The following is a 25,682-nucleotide window of genomic DNA, read 5'->3' as shown; positions in this document are numbered from 1 at the left end:
TCCTCCACCCGTCACCAGAGGTCCTGGACCCCGTCCTCCACCCGTCCCCAGAGGCCATGGACCCCGTCCTCCACCCGTCCCCAGAGGCCATGGACCCCGTCCTCCACCCGATCACCAGAGGCCCTCAAGCCCGTCCTCCACCCGTCACCACAGGTCCTGGACCCCGTCCTCCACCCGTCACCAGAGGCCCTGGACCCCCTCCTCCACCCGATCACCAAAGATCCTGGACCCCGTCCTCCACCCGTCACCAGAGGTCCTGGACCCCGTCCTCCACCCGTCACCAGAGGTCCTGGACCCCGTCCTCCACCCGTCACCAGAGGTCCTGGACCCCGTCCTCCACCCGTCACCAGAGGTCCTGGACCCCGTCCTCCACCCGTCACCAGAGGTCCTGGACCCCGTCCTCCACCCGTCACCAGAGGTCCTGGACCCCGTCCTCCACCCGTCACCAGAGGTCCTGGACCCCGTCCTCCACCCGTCACCAGAGGTCCTGGACCCCGTCCTCCACCCGTCACCAGAGGTCCTGGACCCCGTCCTCCACCTGTCACCATAGCACATGCGCTGCAGGCACTTCGCTATAATCGCATCTTATAATCTCCCCATCACCTCCAGAGCTGCAATCACCCTTCTGCCGGAGTTGGTTGCTGCTGCATTACAGACAATGTTGAGAACGCTCGATCCTTTACTACACAATGCAGCTTGTTCCCACTATGCAATTTACAGCCCAGCCTGATTCGTAGGTGCTGCTTTGGATGTGACTGGAGTAGAAGATCTGATGCGAGTTAGGACTTGTAACGCTTTCCGTCATGTTTTAGAGCCACACCGCATTGGAACTCCGAACATCCCTAAACATTCACACCCCTGCCCTGCCCAAGCCTCCAGAACCCACTGCCCTTACTTCCCTTCCCCCATCGGTGTCTGCAGCGGCCGACGTGTCCCCATGATACAAGAGGCGGCGCCGGCCGATCCGGCTCCCTGGTGGTCAGACAGCACCAGAGCATTCATTGTGCCCAGTGCTGTGGAGGGATGGGATTACTAAATGCCAGTGTGATCTGCAGCGCCCCCACAGGATGGATGGGGCATCAGCATCCTGGGGGATTTGCTGCTAGTAATTATTAGGTGCAGAACGGCTGAACCAGACGCAACATCCTGCAAGTCCACATTCAGATTTATAGGGAACAAATATTTAAGGTGATGGCAGACGGCTCCGCTTCACTGCCCAGGGCCCGCCTATACCCCACCAGGGCCCACCTCACCGCCCCAGGACCACCACCCCCCCAGGGCCCACCAATACCCCACCAGGGTCCACCTCACCACCCCAGGACCACCACCTCCGGCCAGGGCCTGCCTATACCCCACCAGGGCCCGCCTCACCACCCCAGGACCACCACCTCCCGCCAGGGCCCGCCTCACGACACCTCGATAACCTCCATACTGCCGGAGAAGCTGTTCTGGCTGCCAACCTTTCCCAGCTCCTCCCGGGACCGGCCGTCCACCAGTTCATTTCCAAACTCCATTTGGCAGCTGCGCCTTTTAAATTGCTTTTCGAAGGGACTTTCTTCGTGCCAGCTGCGCCGAGAGTCCCCGCGGGTGCTCGGCTTCTGCCTCCTGCGCACTGCGCAGCAAGGGTCGGCGGGCAACTGTCCGCAGCTGAAGGCCGTGAAGTTTCCCCCTCCGTACAGAGCAGACGCCGAGTAGAAGTGGGAAGGGACGTCGGGGGTGAAGTACCAGCTGCCGGTCAGCGAGGAGGCCCGAGTCGCCAAGATGTCCGAGTGCCAGTCCTTCATACCCAGCGCCGGCTTGGACAGGTGCTGTTGGCTGCTGGACAGTCCAAACAGAAAGTTACTTTTGCGATTGTCCTCCATGCTCCCGCTACGGAACAGTGGAGCCGCCAGGGAGCGGGCGCCGCTGCGGCTCATCATCTGCTGCTGCCGTGCTTTACTTTCTGCTTGCCGGCAGGAGCTCGGCTGCTCCGGGACCCTTGCTGCCGCCTGCTCACGGTCAGGGCTGGCCTCCGGGGTCTGCTCCGACACCTCCTCCACGGGGGAGAACTGGAACATCTTACTGCTACCTCCTTCATGGCTGCTGGAAGCTTTGTAGAACTCCTTGTGCTCCTCGGAGGAGGAGGCGGCTGCGCTGCCCGTGCTGCAGTAAGACACGGACTTGATGTCCAGGGAGAAGGAACGCTTCATCTTATTGCTGTCCTCCAGCTTCTCCCGCTGGGACACGTGCAGCCCGTTGATGCCCTGCAGAAGAGGAGCCGCGTCTTCCTCCTGCATTTTCTCAGCTGAGGTAGGGTGAGCGAGCGGTGGGCTCGCTGGCTGCGGAGGAAGCTCCAACGGGGGGCCGCCGTGCTCCAGCTGCAGCTTCAGTTTGCAGACCGGGGGTGTCTGGCCAGTCGGAGTCTTGATCTTCTTCTCGAAGTCCAGGAGCTGCCCCAGGAAGTTGAAGTTCGGGGAGATGGTCGGTCTCTTCTCCTTTACAAACCTGCGGAGAGAAGCGAGAGGTCAGAACTGCTCCGATCTCCGAGGCGCCGCCATCACACCCAGCGGCTCCCACCCAGAGAGGGGCGTCACCTATAAGCCTCATCCAGGGTCATGTCCATCCTCTTCATGATGTAGGCGATGGCGATTGTCGCAGAGCGCGAGATTCCCGCCAGGCAGTGCACCAGGACCCGCCCGTTGGAGGCCTTCGCCTTTTCTGTGCAACAGGAAAAAAAAATGTACTAAATATAATGGCGGGACAGGGCAGGGGCGGGGTCACTGGTCAGAAGCCCCTCCCACCACCGCGAGACCTCACCTATGAAGTCCACAGACTTGTCCAGCCACGGCAGGATCTTCTCACAGAAGCTGTCGTTCACCGGGACGCGCAGGAAGTGAGAGTCGCAGATGAAGTCGGGTTTGGGGCAGGTGTTACTCGCATTCAGGACAAAACCAATCTCGTTCTGCTGCATCAGCTCCTGCGGAAGGAGGAAATCGCAGAGATTGGGGCGATCAGCGGTGACCACAGAGGACTGGAATAAACGGTCGCTGTGATCACTGCGCCAATTTCTCCATATCAGCTGGCACACCTCAGGGCTACTGGCCCTTTAAATCTGCGGATATTCGGCTCCTCACCTTGTTGAGGACGTCCCGCTGGCAGCCCAGGTAGAGATGAGGCAAGATCCGCGTGGGGCCGGCGCTGGACACGGGGAGACATGGCTGAGAGATGCAGGTGGGGACGATGGAGGCTTTCCCTTCACACAAGCCTGGGAAGTACGAGGAAAACTGATAAAAGCCACCTGGAAAAGAGGAAAGCGCAGGTAAGAAAGTGCCGAAAAACAGCAGGCGGGAAAGCGACAAAACCCACAGGTAAGAAAGCGCCAAAAAACAGCAGGTGGGAAAGTGACAAAAAAAACGCTGGTGGAAAAGCGCCAAAAAACAGCAGGTGGGAAAGTGACAAAAAATGCTGGTGGGAAAGCGCCAAAACCCGCAGGTGGGAAAGCGCCAAAAAACCCGCAGGTGGGAAAGCGCCAAAAAACCCGCAGGTGGGAAAGCGCCAAAAAACCCGCAGGTGGGAAAGCGCCAAAAAACCCGCAGGTGGGAAAGCGCCAAAAAACCCGCAGGTGGGAAAGCGCCAAAAAACCCGCAGGTGGGAAAGCGCCAAAAAATCCGCTGGTGGGAAAGTGCCAAAAAACCCGCAGGTGGGAAAGCACCAAAAACCGCTGGTGGGGAAGAGCCAAAAAACCCACAGGTGGGAAAGTGTTGAAAAACAGCAGGTGGGAAAAAAGCAAAAAAAACAGCAGGTGGGAAGGTGACAAAAAACCCGCAGGTGGGAAAGCGTCAAAAACCTCTGGTGGGAAAGCGCAAAAAAACCCGCAGGTGGGAAAGCGCAAAAAAACCCGCAGGTGGGAAAGCGCCCAAAATGACTAAGGCGCCTTTCACATATCAGTTTTTTTGCCATCAGTCGCAATCCATTGAATTTTGAAAAAAAACGGATCCAGCGACTGATGCTGCCGGATCCGTTTTTTTCTCATAGACTTGTATTAGTGACGGATGACCTCACGTTTCATCCGTCGTTCGCCGGATCCATTGAAAATTGTCTGTCGGCCGGAAACAACGGACAAGTAACAATTTTTTTGTATGTCGAAAAAACGGACAGCGACAGATACATCGCTGTCCGTCGTTTGCTCGAATGGAAGCCTATGGCGACGGATTCCGTTTTTTTTTTAACTAAGCATGCTCCAATACAATTAGCCAGATCTGCTAGTCGGATCCATCCAAAAAACGGATCCGTCGATCCAACGGATTGTGACTGACGGCAAAAAACTGATGTGTGAAAGGGGCCTGACCCCTCCAAACTAGTGGGAACGCGGCTCCCCAAGAGCAATCAGGATTACACAGAACATGACAAACGACGTGTCACTGAATACAGACATCTGTAACCAGAGGCTGAAGATCAGCACTGCCGGACAGCCGTCACAGCTGAGGGTTTGTTACACTGCATCCACACTGCACAAGAAAGGAGCAAGTCTCTGCCATCCTGAGCTTTTACTATTGGGCTGTGAATCCAAAGTGGACGGACGCCGATACCTGACAGGAGATGCACATGGCTGAACAGCTTCTCCAGCTTTCCCAGCAGAACAAAAAGGAAACAGTCAGTGGGCAGAGAGGAGACGTCCGCCGAGCTCTGATCGTACACAACTACCTGCTGCACCTGACACTCCAACTCCACCTGCGGAGAAAAGATGGGGACACGGGGTCAGCACAGAGGTGACAGACATCAGCGACAGTGCACAGCACCACCCCCGTATATATACACCGCACAGCACCACCCCCGTATATATACACCGCACAGCACCACCCCCGTATATATACACCGCACAGCACCCCCCCCCCGTGTATATACACCGCACAGCACCCCCCCGTGTATATACACCGCACAGCACCACCCCCGTATATATACACTGCACAGCACCACCCCCGTATATATACACACCGCACAGTACCACCCCCGTATATGTACACCGCACAGCACCACCCCCGTATATATACACACCGCACAGCACCGCCCCCGTATATATACACAGCACCACATGTATACACCGCACAGCACCCCCCCCGTATATATACACCGCACAGTACCACCCCCGTATATATACACCGCACAGTACCACCCCCGTATATATACACCGCACAGCACCACCCCCGTATATATACACCGCACAGCACCACCCCCGTATATACACACCGCACAGCACCACCCCCGTATATACACCGCACAGCACCCCCCTGTATATATACACCGCACAGCACCACCCCCGTATATATACACCGCACAGCACCACCCCCGTATATATACACCGCACAGCACCACCCCCGTATATATACACCGCACAGCACCACCCCCGTATATATACACCGCACAGCACCACCCCCGTATATATACACCGCACAGTACCACCCCCGTATATATACACACCGCACAGTACCACCCCCGTATATGTACACCGCACAGTACCACCCCCGTATATATACACCGCACAGCACCACCCCCGTATATATACACCGCACAGCACCACCCCCGTATATATACACCGCACAGCACCACCCCCGTATATATACACAGCACCACATGTATACACCGCACAGCACCCCCCCCGTATATATACACAGCACCACCCCCGTATATATACTGCACAGAACCACCCCATATATATACACACCGCACAGCACCACCCCCCGTATATACACACTGCACAGCACCACCCACGTATATATACACCGCACAGCACCACCCCCGTATATATACACCGCACAGCACCACCCCCGTATATATACACACCGCACAGCACCACCCCCGTATATATACACACCGCACAGCACCACCCCCGTATATATACACCGCACAGCACCACCCCCGTGTATATACACCGCACAGCACCACCCCCCTGTATATACACCGCACAGCACCACCCCTGTATATACACCGCACAGCACCACCCCTGTATATACACCGCACAGCAACACCCCCGTATATATATACCGCACAGTACCACTCCTCCTGTATATATACACTGCACAGTACCACAGTAGGTGCACTAGTGAGGGTCGGATGGGAGTAGTAGTAGGTGCACTAGTGAGGGTCGGATGGGAGTAGTAGTAGGTGCACTAGTGAGGGTCGGATGGGAGTAGTAGTAGGTGCACTAGTGAGGGTCGGATGATAGTAGTAGGTGAACTAGTGAGGGTCGGATGGGAGAAGTAGTAGGTGAACTAGTGAGGGTCGGATGGGAGTAGTAGTAGGTGAACTAGTGAGGGTCGGATGATAGTAGTAGGTGAACTAGTGAGGGTCGGATGGGTGTAGTAGTAGTTGCACTAGTGAGGGTCGGATGGGAGTAGTAGTAGGTGCACTAGTGAGGGTCGGATGGGAGTAGTAGTAGTTGCACTAGTGAGGGTCGGATGGGAGTAGTAGTAGGTGCACTAGTGAGGGTCGGATGGGAGTAGTAGTAGTTGCACTAGTGAGGGTCGGATGGGAGTAGTAGTAGGTGCACTAGTGAGGGTCGGATGGGAGTAGTAGTAGGTGAACTAGTGAGGGTCGGATGATAGTAGTAGGTGAACTATTGAGGGTCGGATGGGAGTAGTAGTAGGTGCACTAGTGAGGGTAAAATGGGAGTAGTAGTAGTTGCACTAGTGAGGGTCGGATGGGAGTAGTAGTAGGTGCACTAGTGAGGGTCGGATGGGAGTAGTAGTAGTTGCACTAGTGAGGGTCGGATGGGTGTAGTAGTAGGTGCACTAGTGAGGGTCGGATGGCAGTAGTAGTAGGTGCACTAGTGAGGGTCGGATGGGAGTAGTAGTAGGTGCACTAGTGAGGGTCGGATGGGAGTAGTAGGTGCACTAGTGAGGGTCGGATGGGAGTAGTAGTAGGTGAACTAGTGAGGGTCGGATGGGAGTAGTAGTAGGTGCACTAGTGAGGGTCAAATGGGAGTAGTAGTAGGTGCACTAGTGAGGGTCGGATGATAGTAGTAGGTGAACTAGTGAGCTTCGGATGGGAGTAGTAGTAGGTGCACTAGTGAGGGTCGGATGATAGTAGTAGGTGAACTAATGAGGGTCGGATGGGAGTAGTAGGTGCACTAGTGAGGGTCGGATGGGAGTAGTAGGTGCACTAGTGAGGGTCGGATGGGAGTAGTAGGTGCACTAGTGAGGGTCGGATGATAGTAGTAGGTGAACTAGTGAGGGTCGGATGGGAGTAGTAGTAGGTGCACTAGTGAGGGTCGGATGGGAGTAGTAGTAGGTGAACCTAGTGAGGGTCGGATGATAGTAGTAGGTGAACTAGTGAGGGTCGGATGGGAGTAGTAGTAGGTGCACTAGTGAGGGTCGCATGGGAGTAGGTGAACTAGTGAGGGTCGGATGATAGTAGTAGGTGAACTAGTGAGGGTCGGATGGGAGTAGTAGTAGGTGCACTAGTGAGGGTCAAATGGGAGTAGTAGTAGTTGCACTAGTGAGGGTCGGATGGGAGTAGTAGTAGGTGCACTAGTGAGGGTCGGATGGGAGTAGTAGTAGGTGCACTAGTGAGGGTCGGATGGGAGTAGTAGTAGGTGCACCAGTGAGGGTCGGATGGGAGTAGTAGTAGGTGAACTAGTGAGGGTCGGATGGGAGTAGTAGTAGGTGCACTAGTGAGGGTCGGATGGGAGTAGTAGTAGGTGAACTAGTGAGGGTCGGATGGGAGTAGTAGTAGGTGCACTAGTGAGGGTCGGATGGCAGTAGTAGTAGGTGAACTAGTGAGGGTCGGATGATAGTAGTAGGTGAACTAGTGAGGGTCGGATGGGTGTAGTAGTAGGTGCACTAGTGAGGGTCGGATGGGAGTAGTAGTAGTTGCACTAGTGAGGGTCGGATGGGAGTAGTAGTAGGTGCACTAGTGAGGGTCGGATGGGAGTAGTAGGTGAACTAGTGAGGGTCGGATGATAGTAGTAGGTGCACTAGTGAGGGTCGGATGATAGTAGTAGGTGAACTAGTGAGGGTCGGATGGGTGTAGTAGTAGGTGCACTAGTGAGGGTCGGATGGGAGTAGTAGTAGTTGCACTAGTGAGGGTCGGATGGGAGTAGTAGTAGGTGAACTAGTGAGGGTCGGATGGGAGTAGTAGTAGGTGCACTAGTGAGGGTCGCATGGGAGAAGTAGGTGCACTAGTGAGGGTCGGATGGCAGTAGTAGTAGGTGCACTAGTGAGGGTCGGATGGGAGTAGTAGTAGGTGCACTAGTGAGGGTCGGATGGGAGTAGTAGTAGGTGCACCAGTGAGGGTCGGATGGGAGTAGTAGTAGGTGCACTAGTGAGGGTCGGATGGGAGTAGTAGTAGGTGCACTAGTGAGGGTCAGATGGCAGTAGTAGTAGGTGAACCAGTGAGGGTCGGATGGGAGTAGTAGGTGCACTAGTGAGGGTCGGATGGCAGTAGTAGTAGGTGAACTAGTGAGGGTCGGATGGGAGTAGGAGTAGGTGCACTAGTGAGGGTCGGATGGGAGTAGTAGTAGGTGCACTAGTGAGGGTCGGATGGGAGTAGTAGGTGCATTAGTGAGGGTCGGATGGGAGTAGTAGTAGGTGCACTAGTGAGGGTCGGATGGGAGTAGTAGTAGTTGCACTAGTGAGGGTCAGATGGCAGTAGTAGTAGGTGAACTAGTGAGGGTCGGATGGGAGTAGTAGTAGGTGCACTAGTGAGGGTCGGATGGGAGTAGTAGTAGGTGCACCAGTGAGGGTCGGATGGGAGTAGTAGGTGCACTAGTGAGGGTCGGATGGGAGTAGTAGTAGGTGCACTAGTGAGGGTCGCATGGGAGTAGTAGTAGTTGCACTAGTGAGGGTCAGATGGGAGTAGTAGGTGAACTAGTGAGGGTCGGATGATAGTAGTAGGTGAACTAGTAAGGGTCAAACGGGAGTAGTAGTAGGTGCACTAGTGAGGGTCGGATGGCAGTAGTAGTAGGTGAACTAGTGAGGGTCGGATGGGAGTAGTAGTAGGTGCACTAGTGAGGGTCAAATGGGAGTAGTAGTAGGTGCACTAGTGAGGGTCGGATGATAGTAGTAGGTGCACTAGTGAGGGTCGGATGGGAGTAGTAGTAGGTGCACTAGTGACGGTCGGATGGGAGTAGTAGGTGCACTAGTGAGGGTCGGATGGGAGTAGTAGTAGGTGAACTAGTGAGGGTCAAATGGGAGTAGTAGTAGGTGCACTAGTGAGGGTCGGATGGGAGTAGTAGTAGTTGCACTAGTGAGGGTCGGATGGCAGTAGTAGTAGTAGGTGCACTAGTGAGGGTCGGATGGGAGTAGTAGGTGCACTAGTGAGGGTCGGATGGGAGTAGTAGTAGTAGGTGAACTAGTGAGGGTCGGATGGGAGTAGTAGTAGGTGCACTAGTGAGGGTCGGATGGGAGTAGTAGTAGTTGCACTAGTGAGGGTCGGATGGCAGTAGTAGTAGGTGCACTAGTGAGGGTCGGATGGTAGTAGTAGTAGGTGAACTAGTGAGGGTCGGATGGGAGTAGTAGTAGGTGCACTAGTGAGGGTCAAATGGGAGTAGTAGTAGGTGCACTAGTGAGGGTCAAATGGGAGTAGTAGGTGCACTAGTGAGGGTCGGATGGGAGTAGTAGTAGGTGCACTAGTGAGGGTCGGATGGCAGTAGTAGTAGGTGCACTAGTGAGGGTCGGATGGGAGTAGTAGTAGGTGAACTAGTGAGGGTCGGATGGGAGTAGGAGTAGGTGCACTAGTGAGGGTCGGATGGGTGTAGTAGTAGGTGCACTAGTGAGGGTCAAATGGGAGTAGTAGTAGTTGCACTAGTGAGGGTCGGATGGCAGTAGTAGTAGGTGCACTAGTGAGGGTCGGATGGGAGTAGTAGTAGTTGCACTAGTGAGGGTCGGATGGCAGTAGTAGTAGGTGCACTAGTGAGGGTCGGATGGGAGTAGTAGTAGGTGCACTAGTGAGGGTCGGATGGGAGTAGTAGTAGGTGCACTAGTGAGGGTCGGATGGGAGTAGTAGTAGGTGCACTAGTGAGGGTCGGATGGGAGTAGTAGTAGGTGCACTAGTGAGGGTCAAATGGGAGTAGTAGTAGGTGCACTAGTGAGGGTCGGATGATAGTAGTAGGTGCACTAGTGAGGGTCAAATGGGAGTAGTAGTAGGTGCACTAGTGAGGGTCAAATGGGAGTAGTAGGTGCACTAGTGAGGGTCGGATGGGAGTAGGAGTAGGTGCACTAGTGAGGGTCGGATGGGTGTAGTAGTAGGTGCACTAGTGAGGGTCAAATGGGAGTAGTAGTAGTTGCACTAGTGAGGGTCGGATGGGAGTAGTAGTAGGTGCACTAGTGAGGGTCGGATGGGAGTAGTAGTAGTTGCACTAGTGAGGGTCGGATGGCAGTAGTAGTAGGTGCACTAGTGAGGGTCGGATGGGAGTAGTAGTAGGTGCACTAGTGAGGGTCGGATGGGAGTAGTAGTAGGTGCACTAGTGAGGGTCGGATGGTAGTAGTAGTAGGTGAACTAGTGAGGGTCGGATGGGAGTAGTAGTAGGTGCACTAGTGAGGGTCGGATGGGAGTAGTAGTAGGTGCACTAGTGAGGGTCGGATGGCAGTAGTAGGTGCACTAGTGAGGGTCGGATGGGAGTAGTAGTAGAACTAGTGAGGGTCGGATGGCAGTAGTAGTAGGTGCACTAGTGAGGGTCGGATGGTAGTAGTAGTAGGTGAACTAGTGAGGGTCGGATGGGAGTAGTAGTAGGTGCACTAGTGAGGGTCAAATGGGAGTAGTAGGTGCACTAGTGAGGGTCGGATGGGAGTAGTAGTAGGTGCACTAGTGAGGGTCGGATGGGAGTAGTAGTAGGTGAACTAGTGAGGGTCGGATGGGAGTAGGAGTAGGTGCACTAGTGAGGGTCGGATGGGAGTAGTAGTAGTTGCACTAGTGAGGGTCGGATGGCAGTAGTAGTAGGTGCACTAGTGAGGGTCGGATGGGAGTAGTAGGTGCACTAGTGAGGGTCGGATGGGAGTAGTAGTAGGTGAACTAGTGAGGGTCGGATGGGAGTAGGTGAACTAGTAAGGGTCAAATGGGAGTAGTAGTAGGTGCACTAGTGAGGGTCGGATGATAGTAGTAGTAGGTGCACTAGTGAGGGTCGGATGATAGTAGTAGTAGGTGCACTAGTGAGGGTCGGATGGGAGTAGTAGGTGCACTAGTGAGGGTCGGATGGGAGTAGTAGTAGGTGCACTAGTGAGGGTCGGATGTTAGTAGTAGTAGGTGCACTAGTGAGGATCGGATGTTAGTAGTAGTAGGTGCACTAGTGAGGGTCGGATGATAGTAGTAGTATGATAGTCGGATGATAGTAGTAGTAGTAGTAGTAGTAGTAGTAGTAGTAGTAGGTGCACTAGTGAGGGTCGGATGATAGTAGTAGGTGCACCAGTGAGGGTCGGACGGCAGTAGTAGTACGATAGTCGGATGATGATAGTAGTAGTCGCCGTTTACCTTCTGCTTGGCGGAGTGCTGGATGAGCTCTGTGATCTGCACCTTGTCCTGCTGCAGCCGCCTCTTCATCAGTTTGGAGCAGTTGATGTTGATGGCGTCCAGGATGTGGGACATGTTATAATCCACGAAGGGGCGGCTGTCAATCAGGAGAACCTTCTCCGTGCCGCTCTCCATCCACGTTACCAGCTTGTCAACAGTCAGCACTCGGCAGCGCGGGCCCATGGCAGCCATGGCCCACCTCCTGCCAGTCACACACACAGGGGTCAGTAAGCAGCGGCCCTCAGGGCCGAGAGGACCCCATCCTCCACCATAACCGAATGTAAAAGCATTGTACAAAGGGCGGGGGGATCTGCTGCCGCTGCGATCTCCGACGTGTAGTTACGACATCATTGCCTCCTGCCGCAGAGGTCACAAGAAGCGACGGATCCTGGAAAAGAAACACAGAAATGGTGAAATAAACTCCGCACGTGTGGGCCGTCAATAGCAGCTCCGCAGGGGCACCGGTCCCCCACATCCTGAGACAAGCCCCCCAAACAAAGACCACAACTGGAGCAGGAGGCGGCGGTCACCTACCTGGATACCAGAGGGCTCAGCCTCTCCCCATCATCGCTCCATCAGGGGATTTTTTCTTCCCCAGTAAAGTTTCCAGCAGATGATGGATCCTCTGAACACTAATTGGGTGACAGCAGAGAAAAGTAACAGCGCGAGCAGAAGCTCAACTCCCCGATGTCATGTGACCATCAGCGCAGAAGACGCAGAATACAGAGCCCTGCGACATATCATGTGCTCCACTCACATCCAAAGCTGCATTCAGACGCTCCGGTGGGTAGGTAGGCGGCAGTCTGAGGAATGTCACCGCTGATCTCTGGTGATGGATAGGAGACATTCTCAGTGATGTCACCGCTGATCTCTGGTGATGGATAGGAGGCATTCTCAGTGATATCACCGCTGATCTCTGGTGATGGATAGGAGACATTCTCAGTGATGTCACCTCTGATCTCTGGTGATGGATAGGAGGCATTCTCAGTGATGTCACCGCTGATCTCTGGTGATGGATAGGAGGCATTCTCAGTGATGTCACCTCTGATCTCTGGTGATGGATAGGAGGCATTCTCAGTGATGTCAACACTGATCTCTGGTGATGGATAGGAGGCATTCTCAGTGATGTCACCGCTGATCTCTGGTGATAAATAGGAGGCATTCTCAGTGATGTCACCGCTGATCTCTGGTGATGGATAGGAGGCATTCTCAGTGATGTCACCTCTGATCTCTAGTGATGGATAGGAGACATTCTCAGTGATGTCACCTCTGATCTCTGGTGATGGATAGGAGACATTCTCAGTGATGTCACCGCTGATCTCTGGTGATGGATAGGAGACATTCTCAGTGATGTCACCTCTGATCTCTGGTGATGGATAGGAGGCATTCTCAGTGATGTCACCGCTGATCTCTGGTGATGGATAGGAGGCATTCTCAGTGATGTCACCGCTGATCTCTAGTGATGGATAGGAGGCATTCTCAGTGATGTCACCGCTGATCTCTGGTGATGGATAGGAGACATTCTCAGTGATGTCACCTCTGATGTCTGGTGATGGATAGGAGACATTCTCAGTGATATCACCGCTGATCTCTGGTGATGGATAGGAGACATTCTCAGTGATGTCACCTCTGATCTCTGGTGATGGATAGGAGACATTCTCAGTGATATCACCGCTGATCTCTGGTGATGGATAGGAGACATTCTCAGTGATGTCACCGCTGATCTCTGGTGATGGATAGGAGGCATTCTCAGTGAGGTCACCGCTGATCTCTAGTGATGGATAGGAGACATTCTCAGTGATGTCACCGCTGATCTCTGGTGATGGATAGGAGACATTCTCAGTGATGTCACCTCTGATCTCTGGTGATGGATAGGAGGCATTCTCAGTGATGTCACCTCTGATCTCTGGTGATGGATAGGAGGCATTCTCAGTGATGTCACCGCTGATCTCTGGTGATGGATAGGAGACATTCTCAGTGATGTCACCGCTGATCTCTGGTGATGGATAGGAGACATTCTCAGTGATGTCACCTCTGATCTCTGGTGATGGATAGGAGGCATTCTCAGTGATGTCACCTCTGATCTCTGGTGATGGATAGGAGACATTCTCAGTGATGTCACCGCTGATCTCTGGTGATGGATAGGAGACATTCTCAGTGATGTCGCCTCTGATCTCTGGTGATGGATAGGAGGCATTCTCAGTGATGTCACCGCTGATCTCTGGTGATGGATAGGAGGCATTCTCAGTGATGTCACCTCTGATCTCTGGTGATGGATAGGAGACATTCTCAGTGATGTCACCGCTGATCTCTGGTGATGGATAGGAGGCATTCTCAGTGATGTCACCTCTGATCTCTGGTGATGGATAGGAGGCATTCTCAGTGATGTCACCTCTGATCTCTGGTGATGGATAGGAGGCATTCTCAGTGATGTCACCGCTGATCTCTGGTGATGGATAGGAGACATTCTCAGTGATGTCACCGCTGATCTCTGGTGATGGATAGGAGACATTCTCAGTGATGTCACCTCTGATCTCTGGTGATGGATAGGAGGCATTCTCAGTGATGTCACCGCTGATCTCTGGTGATGGATAGGAGGCATTCTCAGTGATGTCACCGCTGATCTCTGGTGATGGATAGGAGACATTCTCAGTGATGTCACCGCTGATCTCTGGTGATGGATAGGAGACATTCTCAGTGATGTCACCTCTGATCTCTGGTGATGGATAGGAGACATTCTCAGTGATGTCACCTCTGATCTCTGGTGATGGATAGGAGACATTCTCAGTGATGTCACCGCTGATCTCTGGTGATGGATAGGAGACATTCTCAGTGATGTCACCTCTGATCTCTGGTGATGGATAGGAGACATTCTCAGTGATGTCACCTCTGATCTCTGGTGATGGATAGGAGACATTCTCAGTGATGTCACCTCTGATCTCTGGTGATGGATAGGAGGCATTCTCAGTGATGTCACCTCTGATCTCTGGTGATGGATAGGAAGCATTCTCAGTGATGTCACCTCTGATCTCTGGTGATGGATAGGAGGCATTCTCAGTGATGTCTCCTCTGATCTCTGGTGATGGATAGGAGGCATTCTCAGTGATGTCACCGCTGATCTCTGGTGATGGATAGGAGACATTCTCAGTGATGTCACCTCTGATCTCTGGTGATGGATAGGAGACATTCTCAGTGATGTCACCTCTGATCTCTGGTGATGGATAGGAAGCATTCTCAGTGATGTCACCTCTGATCTCTGGTGATGGATAGGAGGCATTCTCAGTGATGTCTCCTCTGATCTCTGGTGATGGATAGGAGGCATTCTCAGTGATGTCACCGCTGATCTCTGGTGATGGATAGGAGACATTCTCAGTGATGTCACCTCTGATCTCTGGTGATGGATAGGAGACATTCTCAGTGATGTCGCCTCTGATCTCTGGTGATGGATAGGAGGCATTCTCAGTGATGTCACCTCTGATCTCTGGTGATGGATAGGAGACATTCTCAGTGATGTCACCGCTGATCTCTGGTGATGGATAGGAGACATTCTCAGTGATGTCACCTCTGATCTCTGGTGATGGATAGGAGACATTCTCAGTGATGTCACCGCTGATCTCTGGTGATGGATAGGAGACATTCTCAGTGATGTCGCCTCTGATCTCTGGTGATGGATAGGAGGCATTCTCAGTGATGTCACCGCTGATCTCTGGTGATGGATAGGAGACATTCTCAGTGATGTCACCTCTGATCTCTGGTGATGGATAGGAGACATTCTCAGTGATGTCACCGCTGATCTCTGGTGATGGATAGGAGACATTCTCAGTGATGTCGCCTCTGATCTCTGGTGATGGATAGGAGGCATTCTCAGTGATGTCACCGCTGATCTCTGGTGATGGATAGGAGGCATTCTCAGTGATGTCACCTCTGATCTCTGGTGATGGATAGGAGACATTCTCAGTGATGTCACCGCTGATCTCTGGTGATGGATAGGAGGCATTCTCAGTGATGTCACCTCTGATCTCTGGTGATGGATAGGAGGCATTCTCAGTGATGTCACCTCTGATCTCTGGTGATGGATAGGAGGCATTCTCAGTGATGTCACCGCTGATCTCTGGTGATGGATAGGAGACATTCTCAGTGATGTCACCGCTGATCTCTGGTGATGGATAGGAGACATTCTCAGTGATGTCACCTCTGATCTCTGGTGATGGATAGGAGGCATTCTCAGTGATGTCACCGCTGATCTCTGGTGATGGATAGGAGGCATTCTCAGTGATGTCACCGCTGATCTCTGGTGATGGATAGGAGACATTCTCAGTGATGTCACCGCTGATCTCTGGTGATGGATAGGAGACATTCTCAGTGATGTCACCTCTGATCTCTGGTGATGGATAGGAGACATTCTCAGTGATGTCACCTCTGATCTCTGGTGATGGATAGGAGACATTCTCAGTGATGTCACCGCTGATCTCTGGTGATGGATAGGAGACATTCTCAGTGATGTCACCTCTGATCTCTGGTGATGGATAGGAGACATTCTCAGTGATGTCACCTCTGATCTCTGGTGATGGATAGGAGACATTCTCAGTGATGTCACCTCTGATCTCTGGTGATGGATAGGAGGCATTCTCAGTGATGTCACCTCTGATCTCTGGTGATGGATAGGAAGCATTCTCAGTGATGTCACCTCTGATCTCTGGTGATGGATAGGAGGCATTCTCAGTGATGTCTCCTCTGATCTCTGGTGATGGATAGGAGGCATTCTCAGTGATGTCACCGCTGATCTCTGGTGATGGATAGGAGACATTCTCAGTGATGTCACCTCTGATCTCTGGTGATGGATAGGAGACATTCTCAGTGATGTCACCTCTGATCTCTGGTGATGGATAGGAAGCATTCTCAGTGATGTCACCTCTGATCTCTGGTGATGGATAGGAGGCATTCTCAGTGATGTCTCCTCTGATCTCTGGTGATGGATAGGAGGCATTCTCAGTGATGTCACCGCTGATCTCTGGTGATGGATAGGAGACATTCTCAGTGATGTCACCTCTGATCTCTGGTGATGGATAGGAGACATTCTCAGTGATGTCGCCTCTGATCTCTGGTGATGGATAGGAGGCATTCTCAGTGATGTCACCTCTGATCTCTGGTGATGGATAGGAGACATTCTCAGTGATGTCACCGCTGATCTCTGGTGATGGATAGGAGACATTCTCAGTGATGTCACCTCTGATCTCTGGTGATGGATAGGAGACATTCTCAGTGATGTCACCGCTGATCTCTGGTGATGGATAGGAGACATTCTCAGTGATGTCGCCTCTGATCTCTGGTGATGGATAGGAGGCATTCTCAGTGATGTCACCTCTGATCTCTGGTGATGGATAGGAGACATTCTCAGTGATGTCACCGCTGATCTCTGGTGATGGATAGGAGACATTCTCAGTGATGTCGCCTCTGATCTCTGGTGATGGATAGGAGGCATTCTCAGTGATGTCACCGCTGATCTCTGGTGATGGATAGGAGGCATTCTCAGTGATGTCACCTCTGATCTCTGGTGATGGATAGGAGACATTCTCAGTGATGTCACCGCTGATCTCTGGTGATGGATAGGAGGCATTCTCAGTGATGTCACCTCTGATCTCTGGTGATGGATAGGAGGCATTCTCAGTGATGTCACCTCTGATCTCTGGTGATGGATAGGAGGCATTCTCAGTGATGTCACCGCTGATCTCTGGTGATGGATAGGAGACATTCTCAGTGATGTCACCGCTGATCTCTGGTGATGGATAGGAGACATTCTCAGTGATGTCACCTCTGATCTCTGGTGATGGATAGGAGGCATTCTCAGTGATGTCACCGCTGATCTCTGGTGATGGATAGGAGGCATTCTCAGTGATGTCACCGCTGATCTCTGGTGATGGATAGGAGACATTCTCAGTGATGTCACCGCTGATCTCTGGTGATGGATAGGAGACATTCTCAGTGATGTCACCTCTGATCTCTGGTGATGGATAGGAGACATTCTCAGTGATGTCACCGCTGATCTCTGGTGATGGATAGGAGGCATTCTCAGTGATGTCACCTCTGATCTCTGGTGATGGATAGGAGGCATTCTCAGTGATGTCACCGCTGATCTCTGGTGATGGATAAGAGACATTCTCAGTGATGTCACCGCTGATCTCCGCTGGCGCTCTGCCTACCACGCCCACGTACTTGTCCGCTGGTGACCTATGTTGTATCTTGTGTAACGTTTTGCCTCCACTGTAGGGATAAAGTCCGGAGCGGTTATCAGCGGTCGTCCGGATGAAGTCATGTGATCTTTGGCCTTGTAACAAAATAACCTCATGCACAGATAAGGGGGAGCGGTGATCTCACGTGGGGCGGTCAGAACTGCACACATCACTCCCTGTCAGCCATATTGGTTGTCACCCAACTTTCCCACAGATCAGATGAAGTCACTGATGGGAGACGCCGAAAGCAAGAAACACCTTAGCAGTATCACATGAATCATGAAAACGCCCTTGAAGAAAAGTAATCACACCCCTGGCACAGCGCCCGTGATCCGACATATCCAGGTGCAGACTCCACAATGCAACAAGGAAGCTCAGGTGGCCATGCGGCTAACAGGAACCAGGTCGTTGGTGGCAGCTCTGGATGTGACTGGAGCACTCCCCCACCTATGTCAGCCACATTCACAAGAGATCTCCCTTTAATAAGACCAGCGCCCAACCGCAGCCGTGTGTCCCCCCCAGCAGGGCCCGGTAGCAGCCGTGTGTCCCCCCAGCAGGGCCCAATAGCAGCCGTGTGTTCCCCCCAGCAGGGCCCGATAGCAGCCATGTGCCCCCCAGCTGTGCCCGATAGCAGCCATGTGTCCCCCCCAGCAGGGCCTGACCGCAGCTATGTGTCCCCCCCCAGCAGGGCCTGACCGCAGCTGTGTGTCCCCCTAGCTGTGCCCGATAGCAGCCGTGTATCCCCCCCAGCAGGGCCCGATCACAGTCGTGTGTCCCCCCAGCAATGCCCGATAGCAGCCATGTATCCCCCCCAGCAGGGCCCGATACCAGTCGTGTGTCCCCTCAGCAGGGCCCGATACCAGCCGTGTGTCCCCCCCAGCAGGGCCCGATAGTAGCCGTGTGTCCCCCCCAGCAGGGCCCGATAGCAGCCGTGTGTCCCCCCAGCAGGGCCCGATACCAGCCGTGTGTCCCCCCCAGCAGGGCCCGATACCAGCTGTGTGTCCCCCCCAGCAGGGCCCGATAGCAGCCGTGTGTCCCCCCAGCAGGGCCCGATAGCAGCCGTGTGTCCCCCCAGCTGTGCCCGATAGCAGCCGTGTGTGTCCCCCAGCAAGGCCCGATAGCAGCCGTGTGTCCCCCCAGCAGGGCCCGATAGCAGCCGTGTGTCCCCCCAGCTGTGCCCGATAGCAGCCGTGTGTCCCCCCAGCAGGGCCCGATTGCCGCCGTGTGTCCCCCCAGCAGGGCCCGATAGCAGCCGTGTGTCCCCCCAGCAGGGCCCGATGTGTCCGCCCCCCGGCAGTGCACGGGCCCTTGTCCTGCTTCGGAGCTGAGGGTTTATCAACAAAGCACCAGAGGATTCGCCGGAGACCATAGTGACAATCGACCGGACTGGATACAACTGTAACAAACCCTCAGCGGTGAGAAGTGTCGGTAATAAACGCTCTATCAGGGGTCTGACCCACAGACACACATTCGGTGGCTTTGGGGAGATTTCTGGTGTGGATCCCGTGATCGGTGGGGATCGGAGCGGTCCATGTACGAGGTGCAGCGGGGGGGTCCGCTCTCCCACTTTCCCTCCATTTCGTGTAGCATAGCTCCACCATGACATCAGCCCTGTGATCCCGCCAGTTGGGGTGCGAGCCCCCTCCCTCCGCTGCAGCTGTGATCACAATGCAGCATGATGTCACCCGGGGCCCCGGGCCTTAACCCTTCACCCTCCGCCGAGAACGAGAATCCTGACATTTCCCAGGGTTCTTACCGCTTCACATTAATGGTAACTAATAACGAGAAAGTGGAGATGGGGAAGGGGGGGGGGGGGGGGGGGTATCTGGGCAGTAACATCGGAAAATCCCTTTAAATGTTCTGGATGACTGGACGCCGGATTACTGGACTTTATACAGAACGGACCTTTGGTTCTGGATTCAGTCCTGTAATAAGTGGCTACAACGTTACGGTGTCATTTACTGTCCTGACAAACAGCTGATGTTCGGAGTCTTAAAGGGACGGTGTATAAACCCTGCCGTGGTTTGATGCAGCTCTGACGCCGGAGAGCCTTAAAGGGCCGGTGTCCAGTCTGAGAAATAACGATCGTCATGTAATAAAACGATTGGCAGCTTGTTCTCAGAGGTTTCAACTCTTCCCCATTTCTAAGATCTCTGCCGACTGCTAAACAAAGAAAACATTCTACTATTTATATTCGGCCAGCGGTAGGGGCCCAGGGCTTCTCACAGCTGAGCGTTTGTTACACTGTATCAGTGTCTGAGGAGCTCACAGAGGATTGTATAGGAAGGATGCAACTGCAGCGAACCCTCAGAGTTAACAGGTTGGGGGTTCAGCTTTAAAAGGACCAGTCACAAACGGATTTCCACATAAACCCCAGTGTTTGCTCAATGGTTTGCTCCCCCGTACAGGCCGTGCCCTGGCTGGTCAATCGCTGGAACACGGGGCGGACGCGGAAGGGAGAGGAACGGGGGATGCGGCGGAGGGGAGGAAAGGGGACGCGGCGGAGGGGAGGAACGGGGACGCGGCGGAGGGGAGGAACGGGGACGCGGCGGAGGGGAGGAACGGGGACGCGGCGAGGGGAGGAACGGGGACGCGGCGGAGGGGAGGAAAGGGGACGCGGCGGAGGGGAGGAAAGGGGACGCGGCGGAGGGGAGGAACGGGGACGCGGCGGAGGGGAGGAACGGGGACGCGGCGGAGGGGAGGAACGGGGACGCGGCGGAGGGGAGGAACGGGGACGCGGCGGAGGGGAGGAACGGGGACGCGGCGGAGGGGAGGAACGGGGACGCGGCGGAGGGGAGGAACGGGGACGCGGCGGAGGGGAGGAACGGGGACGCGGCGGAGGGGAGGAACGGGGACGCGGCGGAGGGGAGGAACGGGGACGCGGCGGAGGGGAGGAACGGGGACGCGGCGGAGGGGAGGAACGGGGACGCGGCGGGGGGGAGGAACGGGGACGCGGAGGGGGGGAGGAACGGGGACGCGGCGGAGGGGAGGAACGGGGACGCGGCGGAGGGGAGGAACGGGGACGCGGCGGAGGGGAGGAACGGGGACGCGGCGGAGGGGAGGAACGGGGACGCGGCGGAGGGGAGGAACGGGGACGCGGCGGAGGGGAGGAACGGGGACGCGGCGGAGGGGAGGAACGGGGACGCGGCGGAGGGGAGGAACGGGGACGCGGCGGAGGGGAGGAACGGGGACGCGGCGGAGGGGAGGAACGGGGACGCGGCGGAGGGGAGGAACGGGGACGCGGCGGAGGGGAGGAACGGGGACGCGGAGGGGGGAGGAACGGGGACGCGGCGGATGGGGGGGGGGAACGGGGACGCTGCGGAGGGGAGGAAAAACGGGGACGCGGTGGATGGGGGGGAACGGGGACGCGGTGGATGGGGGGGAACGGGGACGCGGTGGATGGGGGGGAACGGGGACGCGGTGGATGGGGGGAGGAATGGGGACGCGGTGGATGGGGGGGGGGGACGGAGATACGGAGGGGGGAGGAATAGAAATACCGAGAAGGGAGAACGGGGACGCGGCGGAGGGAGGAACGGGGACGCGGCGGGGGGGAGGAACGGGGCAGACACAACAGAACAGATTAAATATAGAGCGGCTAAGTTGGTGGAAAAATGTAACGTGGAAGCGGTTTGGTCGTCGCGCTGTCAGGTGATCCCTGTCGCTTTCTGACGCCGTCCAGCAGTCACTGGCTGATAACAGAGAGCAATAGCTCACCCGCAGCACATGGAGAAGTAGTGACCTTGAGAGGAGCGACTGCTCTCTGTTATCAGCCACTTCCTTACACAGCGCCGGCTCCTTCCATGCGCAGACCCCCAGACCCCGGGCAGTCTCCGGTGGTCCCCTGCCTCCACGCTCCGGCACTGGGGCGCACACTCAGGGTCTCCGCGGTGACAGGCTGAGGTGATGTCACAGGTGTCAGTGACGCAGACTGATGACGTCACGGGCCTCCCCGCAGTACTCACCGCTGCTCCGGGCCTGCTGTCCGGGCCTCGCCGTAGGGTCAGTGTCCGGGCTCCGGGCGGAGCGGGTGAGAGCGGCTGCGATGAGGTCACCGGGAAGCGGAGCCGCATGACGTCAGCGCCAGCCAATCAAAACCGGAGGCGGAGACAGCGGCGTGGCCTCCAAGTGCGTCATCAATAGGGGCGGGGCCATGACGTCATGCTGGGGAGTCCCAGCAGCTGCAGGCGATCAGCAACATCATCTGTAATAACAAAGCGTAATAATGTGATCTAATAACCTCCGCACTGTAATAACGGAGTAATAATGTGATCTAATAACCACCGCACTGTAATAACAGAGTAATAATGTGATCTAATAACCTCCGCACTGTAATAACGGAGTAATAATGTGATCTAATAACCACCGCACTGTAATAACGGAGTAATAATGTGATCTAATAACCTCCGCACTGTAATAACAGAGTAATAATGTGATCTAATAACCACCGCCCTGTAATAACGGAGTAATAATGTGATCTAATAACCTCCGCACTGTAATAACAGAGTAATAATGTGATCTAATAACCTCCGCACTGTAATAACGGAGTAATAATGTGATCTAATAACCACCGCACTGTAATAACGGAGTAATAATGTGATCTAATAACCTCCGCACTGTAATAACAGAGTAATAATGTGATCTAATAACCTCCGCACTGTAATAACAGAGTAATAATGTGATCTAATAACCTCCGCACTGTAATAACGGAGTAATAATGTGATCTAATAACCTCCGCACTGTAATAACAGAGTAATAATGTGATCTAATAACCACCGCCCTGTAATAACGGAGTAATAATGTGATCTAATAACCTCCGCACTGTAATAACGGAGTAATAATGTGATCTAATAACCTCCGCACTGTAATAACGGAGTAATAATGTGATCTAATAACCTCCGCACTGTAATAACGGAGTAATAATGTGATCTAATAACCTCCGCACTGTAATAACAGAGTAATAATGTGATCTAATAACCACCGCACTGTAATAACAGAGTAATAATGTGATCTAATAACCTCCGCACTGTAATAACAGAGTAATAATGTGATCTAATAACCTCCGCACTGTAATAACGGAGTAATAATGTGATCTAATAACCACCGCACTGTAATAACGGAGTAATAATGTGATCTAATAACCTCCGCACTGTAATAACAGAGTAATAATGTGATCTAATAACCACCGCCCTGTAATAACGGAGTAATAATGTGATCTAATAACCTCCGCACTGTAATAACGGAGTAATAATGTGATCTAATAACCTCCGCACTGTAATAACGGAGTAATAATGTGATCTAATAACCACCGCACTGTAATAACGGAGTAATAATGTGATCTAATAACCTCCGCACTGTAATAACAGAGTAATAATGTGATCTAATAACCACCGCCCTGTAATAACGGAGTAATAATGTGATCTAATAACCTCCGCACTGTAATAACGGAGTAATAATGTGATCTAATAACACTGCACTGTAATAACGGAGTAATAATGTGATCTAATAACCACCGCACTGTAATAACGGAGTAATAATGTGATCTAATAACCTCCGCACTGTAATAACAGAGTAATAATGTGATCTAATAACCACCGCACTGTAATAACGGAGTAATAATGTGATCTAATAACCACCGCACTGTAATAACAGAGTAATAATGTGATCTAATAACCACTGCACTGTAATAACGGAGTAATAATGTGATCTAATAACCTCCGCACTGTAATAACAGAGTAATAATGTGATCTAATAACCACCGCACTGTAATAACGGAGTAATAATGTGATCTAATAACCACCGCACTGTAATAACAGAGTAATAATGTGATCTAATAACCTCCGCACTGTAATAACGGGGTAATAATGTGATCTAATAACCACCGCACTGTAATAACAGAGTAATAATGTGATCTAATAACCACCGCACTGTAATAACGGAGTAATAATGTGATCTAATAACCTCCGCACTGTAATAACAGAGTAATAATGTGATCTAATAACCTCCGCACTGTAATAACAGAGTAATAATGTGATCTAATAACCACCGCACTGTAATAACGGAGTAATAATGTGATCTAATAACCTCAGCACTGTAATAACATAGTAATAATGTGATCTAATAACCACCGCACTGTAATAACGGAGTAATAATGTGATCTAATAACACTGCACTGTAATAACAGAGTAATAATGTGATCTAATAACCTCTGCACTGTAATAACGGGATAATAATGTGATCTAATAACCACCGCACTGTAATAACGGAGTAATAATGTGATCTAATAACCACCGCACTGTAATAACGGAGTAATAATGTGATCTAATAACCTCCGCACTGTAATAACAGAGTAATAATGTGATCTAATAACCTCCGCACTGTAATAACGGGGTAATAATGTGATCTAATAACCTCCGCACTGTAATAACAGAGTAATAATGTGATCTAATAACCACCGCACTGTAATAACGGAGTAATAATGTGATCTAATAACCTCCGCACTGTAATAACGGAGTAATAATGTGATCTAATAACCTCCGCACTGTAATAACAGAGTAATAATGTGATCTAATAACCACCGCACTGTAATAACAGAGTAATAATGTGATCTAATAACCACCGCACTGTAATAACAGAGTAATAATGTGATCTAATAACCACCGCACTGTAATAACAGAGTAATAATGTGATCTAATAACCACCGCACTGTAATAACGGAGTAATAATGTGATCTAATAACCTCCGCACTGTAATAACGGAGTAATAATGTGATCTAATAACCTCCGCACTGTAATAACAGAGTAATAATGTGATCTAATAACCACCGCACTGTAATAACAGAGTAATAATGTGATCTAATAACCTCCGCACTGTAATGACAGAGTAATAATGTGATCTAATAACCACCGCACTGTAATAACGGGATAATAATGTGATCTAATAACCACCGCACTGTAATAACAGAGTAATAATGTGATCTAATAACCTCCGCACTGTAATGACAGAGTAATAATGTGATCTAATAACCACCGCACTGTAATAACGGAGTAATAATGTGATCTAATAACCTCCGCACTGTAATAACAGAGTAATAATGTGATCTAATAACCTCCGCACTGTAATAACAGAGTAATAATGTGATCTAATAACCTCCGCACTGTAATAACGGGATAATAATGTGATCTAATAACCACCACACTGTAATAACAGAGTAATAATGTGATCTAATAACCACCGCACTGTAATAACGGAGTAATAATGTGATCTAATAACCACCGCACTGTAATAACAGAGTAATAATGTGATCTAATAACCTCAGCACTGTAATAACGGAGTAATAATGTGATCTAATAACCTCCGCACTGTAATAACGGAGTAATAATGTGATCTAATAACACTGCACTGTAATAACGGAGTAATAATGTGATCTAATAACCTCTGCACTGTAATAAGGGGATAATAATGTGATCTAATAACCACCGCACTGTAATAACGGAGTAATAATGTGATCTAATAACCACCGCACTGTAATAACGGAGTAATAATGTGATCTAATAACCACCGCACTGTAATAACAGAGTAATAATGTGATCTAATAACACTGCACTGTAATAACAGAGTAATAATGTGATCTAATAACCTCCGCACTGTAATAACAGAGTAATAATGTGATCTAATAACCTCCGCACTGTAATAACGGGATAATAATGTGATCTAATAACCACCACACTGTAATAAAGGAGTAATAATGTGATCTAATAACCACCGCACTGTAATAACGGAGTAATAATGTGATCTAATAACGTCCGCACTGTAATAACGGAGTAATAATGTGATCTAATAACCTCCGCACTGTAATAACGGGGTAATAATGTGATCTAATAACCTCCGCACTGTAATAACGGAGTAATAATGTGATCTAATAACCTCCGCACTGTAATAACGGAGTAATAATGTGATCTAATAACACTGCAC

The 25,682-nt window shown here is 52.1% G+C and overlaps 1 protein-coding gene across 2 annotated transcripts in view; it reads right to left on the bottom strand.

The window, feature by feature from the left end:
- Positions 1-392: 392 nt before the first annotated feature.
- Positions 393-25,682, bottom strand: part of DUSP16 (dual specificity phosphatase 16) — a 34,320-nt gene continuing 9,030 nt past the window's right edge. The window contains exons 2-8 of one of the 2 annotated variants that reach the window (XM_077267128.1): positions 21,674-21,912; positions 11,443-11,869; positions 4,569-4,710; positions 3,114-3,277; positions 2,797-2,956; positions 2,574-2,697; positions 393-2,484 (exon numbers count right to left, since the gene is read on the bottom strand). In XM_077267128.1, the coding sequence (XP_077123243.1) occupies positions 1,407-2,484; positions 2,574-2,697; positions 2,797-2,956; positions 3,114-3,277; positions 4,569-4,710; positions 11,443-11,673 (1,899 nt within the window). In that variant the 5' untranslated portion in view covers positions 11,674-11,869; positions 21,674-21,912 and the 3' untranslated portion in view covers positions 393-1,406. Of the gene's footprint in view, positions 2,485-2,573; positions 2,698-2,796; positions 2,957-3,113; positions 3,278-4,568; positions 4,711-11,442; positions 11,870-21,493; positions 21,597-21,673; positions 21,913-25,682 lie in introns of those variants that run through there. The other variant, XM_077267130.1, reaches the window with a different exon arrangement.

Source organism: Ranitomeya variabilis, chromosome 5, assembly GCF_051348905.1.
Source record: "Ranitomeya variabilis isolate aRanVar5 chromosome 5, aRanVar5.hap1, whole genome shotgun sequence".
Lineage (NCBI taxonomy): Eukaryota > Metazoa > Chordata > Amphibia > Anura > Dendrobatidae > Ranitomeya > Ranitomeya variabilis.
The sequence above is the reverse complement of the archived record's forward strand: the minus strand, read 5'-3'. Positions and strand labels throughout refer to the sequence as shown.